This window comes from Oncorhynchus mykiss, chromosome 12, assembly GCF_057628025.1.
Source record: "Oncorhynchus mykiss isolate SJ-2025 chromosome 12, ASM5762802v1, whole genome shotgun sequence".
Classification (NCBI taxonomy): Eukaryota; Metazoa; Chordata; class Actinopteri; order Salmoniformes; family Salmonidae; genus Oncorhynchus; species Oncorhynchus mykiss.
In genome coordinates, this window is record NC_143033.1 from 58,332,882 (window position 1) to 58,345,630 (window position 12,749).

Below are 12,749 nucleotides of genomic sequence, written 5' to 3' on the forward strand. Positions count from 1 at the left end.
ACTCCTCACTTGGACTATTGCAGCAGACGACCACAACGGGTTACACTCCAATCAGTTAAAAGCAAGAAGAAGCGGCTCAAGTGGGCACACAATCACCAACACTGGACAATTGAAGAGTGGGGGAAAAGATTGCCTGGTCCGACCAATTTCAGTTCCTGTTGCATAATGCTGATGTCCGAGTCAGGATTTGGCGTAAGCAGCATGAGTCCATGGACCCATCCTAACTGGTGTCAACAGTACAGGCTGGTGGCAGTGGTTTTCTGGTGTGGGGAATGTTTTCCTGGCACACGTTAGGTCCCTTGATACCAACTGAGCAACGATTGAAAAACACAGTGTATCTGAACATTATTGCTGACCAAACCCAATAGAGCATCTTTGGGATGAGATGGAATGGGCATTTCGCAGCATGACTGTACCGCCGTCCAATCTGCAGCAACTGCGGTATGCCATCGTGTCAGCATGGACCAACATCCCTGTGGAAGGTTTGTAACACCTTGTAGAGTCCATGCCCCGAATAATTCGGACTGTTCTGGAGACAAAGGAGGGTCTGACCTGATACTAGATGGGTGTGCAGTGCCTTCAGAAAGTAGTCATACCCTTTGACTTATTTCACATTTTGTTGTTTCAGCCAGAATTTTAAAAATGTATTATATGTTTTTACACATAAATACCCCATAAGGACAAAGTGAAAATGCGTTTTTAGGGGGATGGTAGGGGACGCCATGTGCGACTGACGTGTTTTCCGTTTGCTCCCGTGGTATTCTTAAAGTTTATGTGAATTCTGCAGCAAAACCGTATTTATTTTCAAATATTAATTTGGTGATCCCTTTCCGTAAAAAACGAAGACTACTTTGCTTCCGAATGTCAGCATGTCGACCAAACATAAGGCCAAGAACATGACTTTGAGAAAACCCGGCCTACAAGACCCGCTCTCATCACCGCCCTCTCCTGAGTCTGAGGGCCCCAGGACGCACACTTTACCCGGGGGCGCGGCTTGGCCTGGTGGCGCTGAAATGAACATTCTCGAGGCCATCAAACTACTACGCTCTGAGATAGTTGAAATGAAAACACAGGTGGTTGCTACGATTGAGGCCAGAATACAGGAGGTTTCTGATACTTTAAAAGCAGATTTAACCATCCTGCGGAACGAGACTGTGCCGGCAATTACATCACTCAAAACAACAACTGCGTCACACACTACAACGATTGCAGCACTGGAGGCCTCCGCTACTAATGTCTCCGATTTAACTACATCCCTGGAGGCTGAAGTTAAACGCCTAGCTGCGGATTTGAAAAAGGTGAGGGAGAGCTGTGTGAGTTTAGAGGGATTCTCTCGCCGCAATAATCTGAGACTTGTATCAGTCCCAGAGTCCGCGGAAATGCATCGCGCCATGGATTTCGTTTCAGGGCTGCTGAAGGATGTTCTTGCCTTAGATGAAAAGCCCCTGATTGATCGAGCCCACTGGTCGCTGCGCCCAAAGCCCCGGGATGGGGAGAGGCCCCGTGACCATAATTCTTCGAGTGCACTTTTTTCATGAGAAGATGGAGATCCTCCGACGAGCCCGCAATACCACTCTGAGCTTTCAAGGACAGAGCTTTTCCATATACCAGGACTACTCCCCCACTGTTTCCAGGCAGCGCGCAGCTTTCGGACAGGCCAAACGAGTACTTCGGGACCATCCAAGTGTGAAGTATGGACTGCGATTCCCGGCCCGTTTATGGATATCTCATGAGGGTAAAGACCACACATTTGAATCTCCGGAGGAGGCTATGGCTCACATTCAACGTCACATCAAGAAGTCTTGAATATGCTCACAGTTTAGCAACTGTTGCTTGCGAACTGTGGATAGTAAGTACCCCACTTGTGGTACAATTATGTTTAGATATAACAGGCTAGTCTGGTATAGTTGGTGAAACTATTCAGGCTTATTTGATGTGATCTAATGTTTTGATCATCTAGTGTGCGTGCGTGCCTTATCTCGCTCACCTATTTAGTTTGTTTACACATTGTCTCAGTGACTCAAAATATTTTTGGTTATTTGTTTACTGCATCCGTTTGAATTGACCCAGTAAACAGTAAATGTCTCCCGAGGCTACACGGTTTCTGGGGCCTCACTTTAATTTTAAAAGTTTTGAGCGTCATTTAAGCCCAGCAAACGTTCAACGTTGCGCAGACGTAGTTTTTTGGGATTGGTTGTAAGCTGTCTCAGCTTCAAATAGACTACTATTATAATTACTATTATTTTTGATTGTCTTACTACGATTTCCTTACTTCAAATTAGATTTTTGGCTGAGAGCCTTTATACATTTGATTTATTTTCTCTCAATGCCTGTTATAAGACGGGGAATACAATTATATACATCTACAAGTGGTGCTTTTGTCATTCCGTTTGCACAGGGGATTCGCCTTTTTTTTATTTGAAAGAAATACATACAAATCTTTCTTTTTGCTGCTTGATCCACTAACAAAACGCGACTTTAAAGAGCGGGACTGTGGGTTTAGGTTTAAGACCGCACTCTCACAGACATACTGTGCGAAGAGAACATGTTCTATTTAGGCTTGTACCTCGTTTGGGGAGGTATTGTCTGGGATGGGGGGAGGGGGTGGGGGGGCAGGTTGAATTGTTCAATTCTAATGTTGTCATTCTGTCTTTTTAGTTTTTTTTCTGTTTTTTTTTCTGTACTTTTTCCAAACATTTACCACCGTACATTATTACTCTGAGACAAGTTATTCTGGGGGTTTTGGGCGCTCATTGCTTTTCCATTCTATGCTCTAATGACAGGGTTGAATAACGGGAATGCCCAGAGGGGCCGAAATAATACGATCAAGTACATTTCTTGGAATACCAAAGGGGTTAACAACCCGGTGAAGCGTAAGAGGGTGTTGACACACTTAAAGGGTTTGAATGCAAATATTGCATTTCTACAAGAGACTCACTTGAGGACTGGTGAGCATTTTAGGATGCGTAAGGACTGGGTTGGTGTTCCACTCAAAGTGTTCCACTCAAACTTTCATAGTAAATCAAGAGGTGCTGCTATTCTGGTTGATAAGGCTACTCCTTTTGTAGCTTCTGAGGTTATTGCTGATCCTAAGGGACGATACGTCACAGTAACCGGTTAACTGTTTTCTATCCCTCTTGTTTTGGCTAGTGTTTATGCTCCCAATTGGGATGACACAAGTTTCATTTCCTCCTTTCTGTCTGCTATTCCCAATTTAGATTCTCATTTGTTGATTTTAGGGGGGGATTTCAACTGTAAAATGTCCCCAGTTCTTGACAAGTCCTCACAAACAAATACAGGCCCATCTAAATGTGCCCTACTTATTCAATCCTTTCTTCAGAAATATGCTATGTTTGAGGCCTGGCGTTTCCTACATCCTACAGATAGACAGTATTCCTTTTATTCTCATGTTCATCAAACATACTCCCGGATTGATTACTTCTTTTTGGACAAAAAACTTCTGCCTAACCTTCGGCAGTGTACTTACGAGAGTATTGTTATCTCTGACCATTCACCATTAGTGCTTGAACTAGAGTTTCCCCAGCGACCTCCTATGTGTTATCAATGGCGTCTCAACCCCATTTTACTCTCAGATAAGGAGTTTGTCAATTTCATTTCTTCTGAAATTACCTTATTCCTAGAAACTAATTCAACACCCGGTATGTCCTGCTCTACCATATGGGAGTCTCTCAAAGCATACCTACGTGGCCAAATTATTTCTTATACAGCCAACCAAAACAGAGTTCGCTCCCAGCGACTTCGGGACCTGAGCGAGTCCATAGCCACATTGGATGAGAAGTATGCTACGGATCCTTCCTCTGATCTGCATAAAGAGCGCCAACTACTCCAATCTGAATTTGATGAGCTTTCTACCAGGCAAGCTGAACAGTTACTCTTGCGAGCTCGATACAAAGTCTATGAACAAGGCGACAAGGCCAGTAAACTCCTTGCACATCAGATCCGTAAATCTGAGGCCTCACGTTTAATCCCACAAATACCACCACAGTTATACATAAAGAGCTCAATGATCAATTTAAACAATTTTACTCTGCGCTATACACCTCTGAATCCCCTCAAGACCCTTCGCTGATTGACTCCTTCTTTAATGGCTTGAATATGTCTTCAAGTGATACAGACTCCCATGACTGTCTAGAAGAAGAATTTATGCTTGAGGAGATTGCAACAGCAACTAACCACACTACCTACCAAGAGAGTTTTCTTCTATATTTTTCGTAGCTGCCTATTTACCACCACAAACAGATGCTGGCCCTAAGATCGCACTCAACGAGCTGTACAGGACCTCTCAAAAATTGTCAAAGACTCCAGTCACCCAAGTCATAAACTGTTCTCTCTGCTACCGCACGGCAAGCGGTATCGGAGGGCCAAGTCTAGGTCCAAAAGGTTCCTTAACAGCTACAACATCTGTTGTATCCGGGGCATGTGACAAATAAAATTTGATTTGATTTGATCCTCAGTTGTCTCTTTTCACAGCCATTAAACTGTCTTAAAGTCGCCATTGGCCTCATGGTGAAAACCCTGAGCGGTTTCCTTCCTCTCCAGCAACTGAGTTAGGTAGGACACCTGTAGCTTTGTAGTCACTGGGTGTATTGATACAATTTTTCAAGTTTTTGATTTGTTAAAAAACGTTTGAAATATCCAATAAATGTCGTTCCACTTCATGATTGTGTCCCACTTGTTGTTGATTCTTCACAAAAAAATACAGTTTTATATCTTTATGTTTGAAGCCTGAAATGTGGCAATAAATCACAAAGTTCAAGGGGGCCGAATACTTTCGCAAGGCACTGTATATTTTAAAAACAACCTGAGGATTGATTATAAAATACGTTTGACATGTTTCTGTAGACAGAAACATGTGGACAGAAACACCCCATGTTTCTGTGTGATGTCGTTACCGCTCGAGCCTGTGGATTTTTGAACATAACCCGCCAAGGTATTTTGGATATAAAAATAACAAAAGGAACAGTTATTGTGTAACTGGGAGTCTCGTGAGTGCAAACATCCGAAAATCATCAAAGGTAAGCAATTTAATATATTGCTTTTCTGACTTTCGTGACCAATCTACTTGGCTGCTAGCTGTTTCTAATATTTTGTCTACTGAGAGAGATGTTCTTACATAAACGCTTGTTATGTTTTCGCCGAAAAGCTGTATTGAAATCTGACACGCCAGGTGGATTAACCACAAGCTAAGCTGTGTTTTGCTATATTGCTAATTTGAAGAGAACTCATTGTTACTTTCGTAACCCTGGTCCTCTGATCATGAACAAGCATTATACAAACATGAGATGTATCACCGCATTTCCCTACTCGCAGAGAGCAAGGAAGAAAGGCATGCTTGAGAATGACCAAAGGACAGGTGAGTGGCATCTTATAAGGAGGGAGGGGCTCACCTCATTCGCCTCTCGATCTGTCTGTCTCCGAAAGATGTTATGTGATTGGTTCTTCGTGTTGTAATCCGCCTGGAACGAATCCTCATAGTGACACACTCATATTATCAGAGAACCGGGGTTACAAAAGTTTGTCTTTGTCTTTTTGAGTCCTCTACTGTGTTATTTTGGTCCAGTCCTCACCATGCCTGTCCTGTTCTGGCTGTGTCAGTCAGAGCTGCAGGCTTGTGGAGGAGCTTTTTAAATATGTCTCTCCCTCTATCTCTCTGCAGAGGAAGAGCAGTGTCCCAGAGACTGAGGAGAAGGTGAGGCGTCTGAGGAGGAAGAACACAGAGCTGGCTGTCATCGCTAAGAGACTGGAGGACAGGGCACGCAAACTACAGGAGGCCAACCTCAAAGTGGTAAACTACAAGCCTATCACTGTTTTCAGATATAGCTATTGCCTTACTGCAGGGTTGTCGTACTCATTTCAAATCAAATGTTATTTGTCACGTGCTGAATACAACAATTTAGATGAAATATGAAATGCTTGTTTAGGAGCTCTTCCCAGTAAAATAAATAAATAGTAACACAAGGAATAATATACACAAGAATGGAGCTATGTACATGTAGTACAGGTAATAGATCAATTTGCAGGGGTACTATGTATTTGATGTAGATATGGACAGTGCATTCAGAAAGTATTCAGACCCCTTGACTTTTTCCACATTTTGTTACTTTACAGCCTTATTCTAAAATTCTTAAATAAAACATGTTCCTCATCAATCTACACACAATACCCCATAATGATAAAGCGAAATATTTGCAAATGTATTAAAAATAAAAAACAGAAATACCTTATTTACATAAGTATTCAGACCCTTTGCTATGATCCTGTGCTGTCTCGGAGCCTGTTGGTCCATGAGCCGATGCCCCCCGTACCATTTGCCAGACGGTAGAAGAGTGAACAGTCTATGGCTTGGGTGGCTGGAGTCTTTGGCAATTTTTTGGGCTTTCCTCTGACACTGCCTGATATAGAGGTCCTGGATGGCAGGGAGCTTGGCCACAGTGATGTACTGAGCTGTCTGCACCACCCTCTGAAGCACTTTGCTGTCAAGGGTGCATTTGCTGTACCAAGTGGCCATGCAGCCAGTCAGGATGCTCTCAATGGTGCAGCTGTAGAACTTTTGAGTATCCAAGGGCCCGTGCCAAATCTTTTCAGCCTCCTGGCAGGGATGAGGCGTTGCCGTGCCCTCTTCACAACCGTGCGGGTGTCTGTGGACCATGTTAAGTCCTTAGGTATGTGAACGACAAGGAATTTGAAGCTCTCGATCCGCATCACTACAGCCCTGTCAATGTGGATGGGGGACGTGTTCTCTGCTCTTTCTCCTGTAGTCCACCATCAGCTCCTTGGTCTTACTGACGTTGATGGAGATGTTGTTTCCCTGGCACCACACTGCTAAGACTCTGACCTCCTCCCTGTAGTCTGTCTCATCGCCGTCGGTGATCAGGCATGTGGTGGAATTATAATCAAAGGAGAGACATTTAGATTTCTTCAAAACAATTGAACTTTATTATTTAATTACTGCAGTAATGGAGTTGGTAGGTAACCACCCTGTAGGTGATCACTGAGTTACAGCTCTTAATAGCTCTTTATGAATACACGACAAACAGCAGATGTGTGGATTGGGTCAAAAGGTTAGGAGTTGTATGAAAGAAATGAATAATTCACAGCAGACAGTATCTGCTGTGAAGACTGTTCACAATGTAAAGGGAAACAGGGCTTGGCCCACAAAACGAGGTTCCTCTCAAGCCGAGCCATCTCCCTCACATTAATGGAACGTGGCTTATTTGGTTTATCACCTAAGGCATCGTAAATCTACTGTCAGTGTTAACACAGACACATGAGAGTTCTAACCCCATTCTGTTACGTCTAAGAAAAATGCAATAACAGTATTATGACAATCTTGTAATTTCGCCACCATAGCCCTACCCCCGTTGTGTCGTCAGCAAACTTGATGGTAGTGTTGGAGTCGTGGGTGAACAGGGAGTACAGGAGGGAACTAAGCACACACCCCCGAGGGCCCCCCCCCGTGTTGAGGGTCAGCGTGGCAGGTTGCCCACCCTCACCACATCGGGCCAGCCCGTCAGGAAGTCCCGTATCCAGTTGCAGAGGGAGGTGTTCAGTCCCAGGGTCCACAGCTTGGAGGGGACTATGGTGTTGAACGCTGAGCTGTAGTCTATGAACCACGTTCTCACATACAGTGCCTTGCGAAAGTATTCGGCCCCCTTGAACTTTGCGACCTTTTGCCACATTTCAGGCTTCAAACATAAAGATATAAAACTTTATTTTTTTGTGAAGAATCAACAACAAGTGGGACACAATCATGAAGTGGAACGACATTTATTGGATATTTCAAACTTTTTTAACAAATCAAAAACTGAAAAATTGGGCGTGCAAAATTTTAAAAAAAAGGTCGCAAAGTTCAAGGGGGCCGAATACTTTCGCAAGGCACTGTAGTTATTTCCCCTCTTGTCCAGGTGGGAGAGGGCCGTGTGAAGTGCACTAGAGATTGCATCATCTGTGGATCTGTTGGGGCGGTATGCAAATTGGAATGGATCCAGGGTGTGTGGGTTGATGGTATTAATGTGTGTCATGACCAGCCTTTCAAAGCACTTCATCATTACAGATGTGAATGCTATAGGGCTATAGTAATTTAGACAGGTTACCTTGGAGTTCTTAGGAACAGGGACAATGGTCAGCTGGTCAACGCATGCTTTGAGAACGCGCCCTGGTATTCCGTCTGGCCTGGTGACCTTGCGAGCTTGTTAACATGTTTCAAAGTTTTACTCACATCGGCCATGAATAGCCAGATCACACAGTCATCCAAAACAACAGGGGCTTTCACGCAAGACTCAGTGTTATATTTCTAGAATCGAGCATGAAACACATTTACAGTGGAAGAAAAAGTATGTGAACCCTTTAGAATTACCTGGATTTCTGAATAAATTGGTCATACAATTTCATCTGATCTTCATCGAAGTCACAACAATAGACAAACACAGTCTGCTTAAACTAATAACACACAAACAATTATAATTGTTCATATTTTTATTGAACACACCGTGTAAACATTCACAGTGCAGATTGAAAAAGTATGTGAACCCTTGGATTTAATAACAGGTTGACCCTCCTTTGGCAGCAATAACCTCAACCAAACGTTTTCTGTAGTTGCGGATCAGACCTGCACAAAGGTCAGGAGGAATTTTGGACCATTCCTCTTTACAAAACTTTCTATTCCACAATATTCTTGGGATGTCTGGTGTGAACTGCTCTCTTGAGGTCATGCCACAGCATCTCAATCGGGTTGAGGTCAGGACTGACTGGGCCACTCCAGAAGGCGTATTTTCTTCTGTTCAAGCCATTCTGTTGATGATTTACTTCTGTCTTTTGGGTTGTTGTCTTGTTGCATCACCTAACTTCTGTTGAGCTTCAATTGGCAGACAGATAGCCTAACATTCTCCTGCAAAATATCTTGATAAACCTGGGATTTTTTTTTTTGGTCAATGATAGATAGCAAGCTGTCCAGGCCCTGAGGCAGAAAAGCAGCCCCAAACCATGATGCTCCCTCCACCATAGTTTACAGTTGAGGTGAGGTTTTGATGTTGGTGTGCTGTGCCTTTTCCTCCACACATAGTGTTGTGTGTTCCTTCCAAACAACACAACTTTAGTTTCATCTGTCCACAGAATATTTTGTGAGTAACACTGTGGAACATCCAGGTGCTCTTTTGCGAACTTCAGACGTGCAGCAATGTTTTTTTTTGGACAGCAGTGGCTTCTTCCATGGTGTCCTCCCATAAACACCATTCTTGTTTAGTGTTTTACGTATTGTAGACTTGTCAACTGAGATGTTAGGATCTTCCAGAGATTTCTGTAAGTCTTTAGCTGACAATCTGGGATTCTTATTAACCTCATTGAGCATTCTGCTCTGTTCTCTTGCAGTCATCTTTGCAGGACAGCCACTCCTAGGGAGAGTAGCAACAGTGCTGAAATTTTTCCATTTATAGACAATTTATCTTACCGTGGACTGACTTTTAGAGATACTTTTGTAACCCTTTCCAGCTTCATGCAAGGCAGCAATTCTTAATCTTAGGTCTTCTGAGATCTATTTTGTTCTAGGCATGGTTCTCAAGCAATGCTTCTTGTGAATAGCAAACTCAAATGTTGTGAGTGTTTTTTATGGGGCAGGGCAGCTCTAGCCAAATCTCCAATCTCGTCTCATTGTTTCGATTCCAGGTTAGTTGACTCCTGACTCCAATTAGCTTTTGGAGAAGTCATTAGCCTAGGGGTACACATACATTTTCCAACCTACACTTTGAATGTTTAAATTATGTATTCAATATAGACAAGAAAAATACAATAATTTGTGTGCTATTAGTTTAAGCACACTGTGTTTGTCTATTGTTGTGACTTAGATGAAGATCAGATAAGATGTTATGTCAAATTTATGCAGAATAATGCAGATAATTCCAAAGGGTTCACATACTTTTCCTTGCCACTGAAGTTCTTTTGGGAACATCCTACGGCTGGGTTTCCCTTTGTAATCTAAAATGAGTGTCGGCGCCCTGGTAATAGGATTCCACCTTCCTCTTATATTGTCTTTTTGCATGGTTGATGTCTCGTCGGAGGTCATAACAGGCTTTCTTGTATTTGTCCATGTCTGTGTCACGTTCCTTGTAAATGTTAGCTTTAGCCTTTAGCCTAGTGCGGATATTTCTTGAAAATCAATGTTTTTTTGGTTTGGATATGTCCATAGTCACTGTGGGGACAACATTGTGTATGCACTTATAGATGAGGGCTGTGACTGATGTGGTAAACTCTTCAATGCTATCAGATGAATCCTTGAACATATCCCAGTCTGTACTAGCTAACAATCTTATAGCCTCGCGTCTACTTTATTGGACCCTTTACGTACTGAGCGCATCAGTGTTACTTCCTGTTTGAGTGTTTGTTTGTAAATGGGAAGCAGGAGAATAGATTTGCCGAAGAGAGGACGAGGGAGGGCCTTGTATGCGCTTCTGTGGGTAAAATAAAAGTGGTCTAGACTTTTAGCGCTTCTAGTAGAGCAGAAGAAGTGATGTTCTATGTCTACCCGCATTAAAGTCTCCGGTTTCTTGTTTGTTTATGGCCCCATACATTTTTGTTGAGTGCCAAAGTGGTGTTGGCGCTCTTACCATGAGGTTTTCTATATCAGGTGAGCAAAAGCTTGAGATTTCCTTCACACTGGAAGCAGCGCACCAGTTGTTGTTTATTAACAAGGCGGCCTCAGGACATACCCGTGGCCGTCTGATCGTGCTGCTGCATGGGGAAACCACTGAGTTCTACGTACATAGTCATTCAGTCACGTCTGCGCAAGATATATAATATTGCAGCTTTTTAAGTCTCTCTGATAGGAGACTCTCGAACAAAGCTCGTCCATCTTATTCTCTAGTGACTGGCCATTTGCCAATAGGATGGAAGGGAGTGCCGGTCGATTTTCTCTTTGTCTCAGTCTTACCAGGATGCCGCTCGTCTACCCCATCTACGCCCGTGGCGTTTTGGTAGCCCATGAACCAAAGGAATTGGTTCCGGTATGAACAAGGGAACAGGTGAGTGTGAGATGAAGTCGGATTTGAAGTCGAAATTGAGGTTAGTAACTGTTGATCTGATGTCCAGAAGTGATTGGCGGTCGTACACTGAGTACAGAAAACATTAAGAACACCTGCTCTTTCCATGACATAGAATAACCAGGTGAAAGCTATGATTCCTTATTGATGTCACTTGTTAAATCCACTTCAATCATTGTAGATGAAGGGAGGAGGCAGGTTAAATATGGATTTTTAAGCCTTGAGACAGTTTAGACATGGATTGTGTATGTGTTCAATTCAGATGGTGAATGGCCAAGACAAAATATTTAAGTGCCTTTGAACAGGGTATGGTAGTAGATGCCAGGTGCACCAGTTTGTGTCAAACTGCAAGACTGCTGGGTTTTTCACGTTCAACAGTTTCCTGTGTGTATCAAGAATGGTCCACCACCCAAAGGACATCCAGGCAATTTGACACAACTATGGGAATCATTGGAGTCAACATGGGGGGCCAGCATCCCTGTGGAACGCTTTCAAGTCCATGCCCCGAAGAATTGAGTCTGTACTGAGGGCAAAAGGGGTGTTCCTAATGTTTGGTATATCCAGTCTATGATAATAGTATGAACTTTCTGTACAACAAAAAGTAAAGATAAACACAAAAAAAAAGTCACTAAATTACGCAGTCAGGTTAGAACTCGTAAGTAGTCGGTGCCATTTCCTAAGCGGCCAACCTCAAAGTGGTACACACACTGCCTATTACCATTTACAGGAATAGCTAGTGCCTTCCTGCATGGCTTAAACCTCTTCCCACTGCTCTGCTGACCTGATTTCAAATAGTCGTTGTTTTCATTCAAATACTTTGAGCTGTGCCTATGCTTGAGCCTGCCTGCCAGCTACATTTCATTCAAATACAGGTAAGGTATTTGAAAGAAATGAAATACTATTTGAACCAAGGTCTATTTCACACCTCTGCAGGGGTTCCCAAACTTTATTGGCCCACGACCCCATTTTGATATCTGAAAATGATTTAAACCCAAAACCATGTGTAAAACAATTATGCCATTAACAGCCAATGTTGACTTTTTTAATTGGTGCTATGGCAGTCAATTGCAAAGTAATCTGACATAAGATAAATGATCTCACCAACATTAATGAGATAGGTGTGCTTGATGCAGGTCGCATTAGAGATGATCAAAGTCAGGGGGTGTGGTTGACAGTGGGCACCTCATCTCTCCTGTCACATCCAAACTGGATCGGTATTTGTTTTTAATGCAGACGAGAGCACTAAATCAGCGTACCATGAGTTATAATGCTCGGAGGGAGACGGCACAGTATCCCTTTGAGTCAGGAAGCAAAACTCCTCCATAGTGACCCGTGAATGCGTTGTCTGCAGCGTTCAGTCACATGACAGTTCGATCAGCTGTTCGATTTCACTTACTGGCATGTCAACTGAGCCAGGATCACAGTCAAACAGATTTCGCTGATTCGGTCACTCATCTGTAGAATTTTGCTGTATTTCCCCTGCATGTTTGCATTCAGTTCGTTCACTTTCCCGAATATGTCTATAACATGCAAGGAGGACACATTTTCTTTTCATTAAACAGAAATTCAACAAAGTCTGATTTTATATTAATTGCAAATGACAACAGTTCCTCTCTGAATTCAAAAAATCTTCCCAACACTCCAACCTCGATAACCACCAAGCCTCGGTGTGAAATAAAACATTGTCATGCTCTTATC

General features: G+C 43.0%; 1 protein-coding gene across 1 annotated transcript in view; it reads left to right on the forward strand.

Moving 5' to 3' along the window:
• The window catches only part of LOC110537838 (peripheral-type benzodiazepine receptor-associated protein 1), a 174,203-nt gene that overhangs the window by 84,405 nt on the left and 77,049 nt on the right, over nt 1–12,749 (forward strand). The window contains exon 3 of the mRNA XM_036937863.2: nt 5,678–5,806. Within this exon, the coding sequence (XP_036793758.2) occupies nt 5,678–5,806 (129 nt within the window). The remainder of the gene's footprint in view (nt 1–5,677; nt 5,807–12,749) is intronic.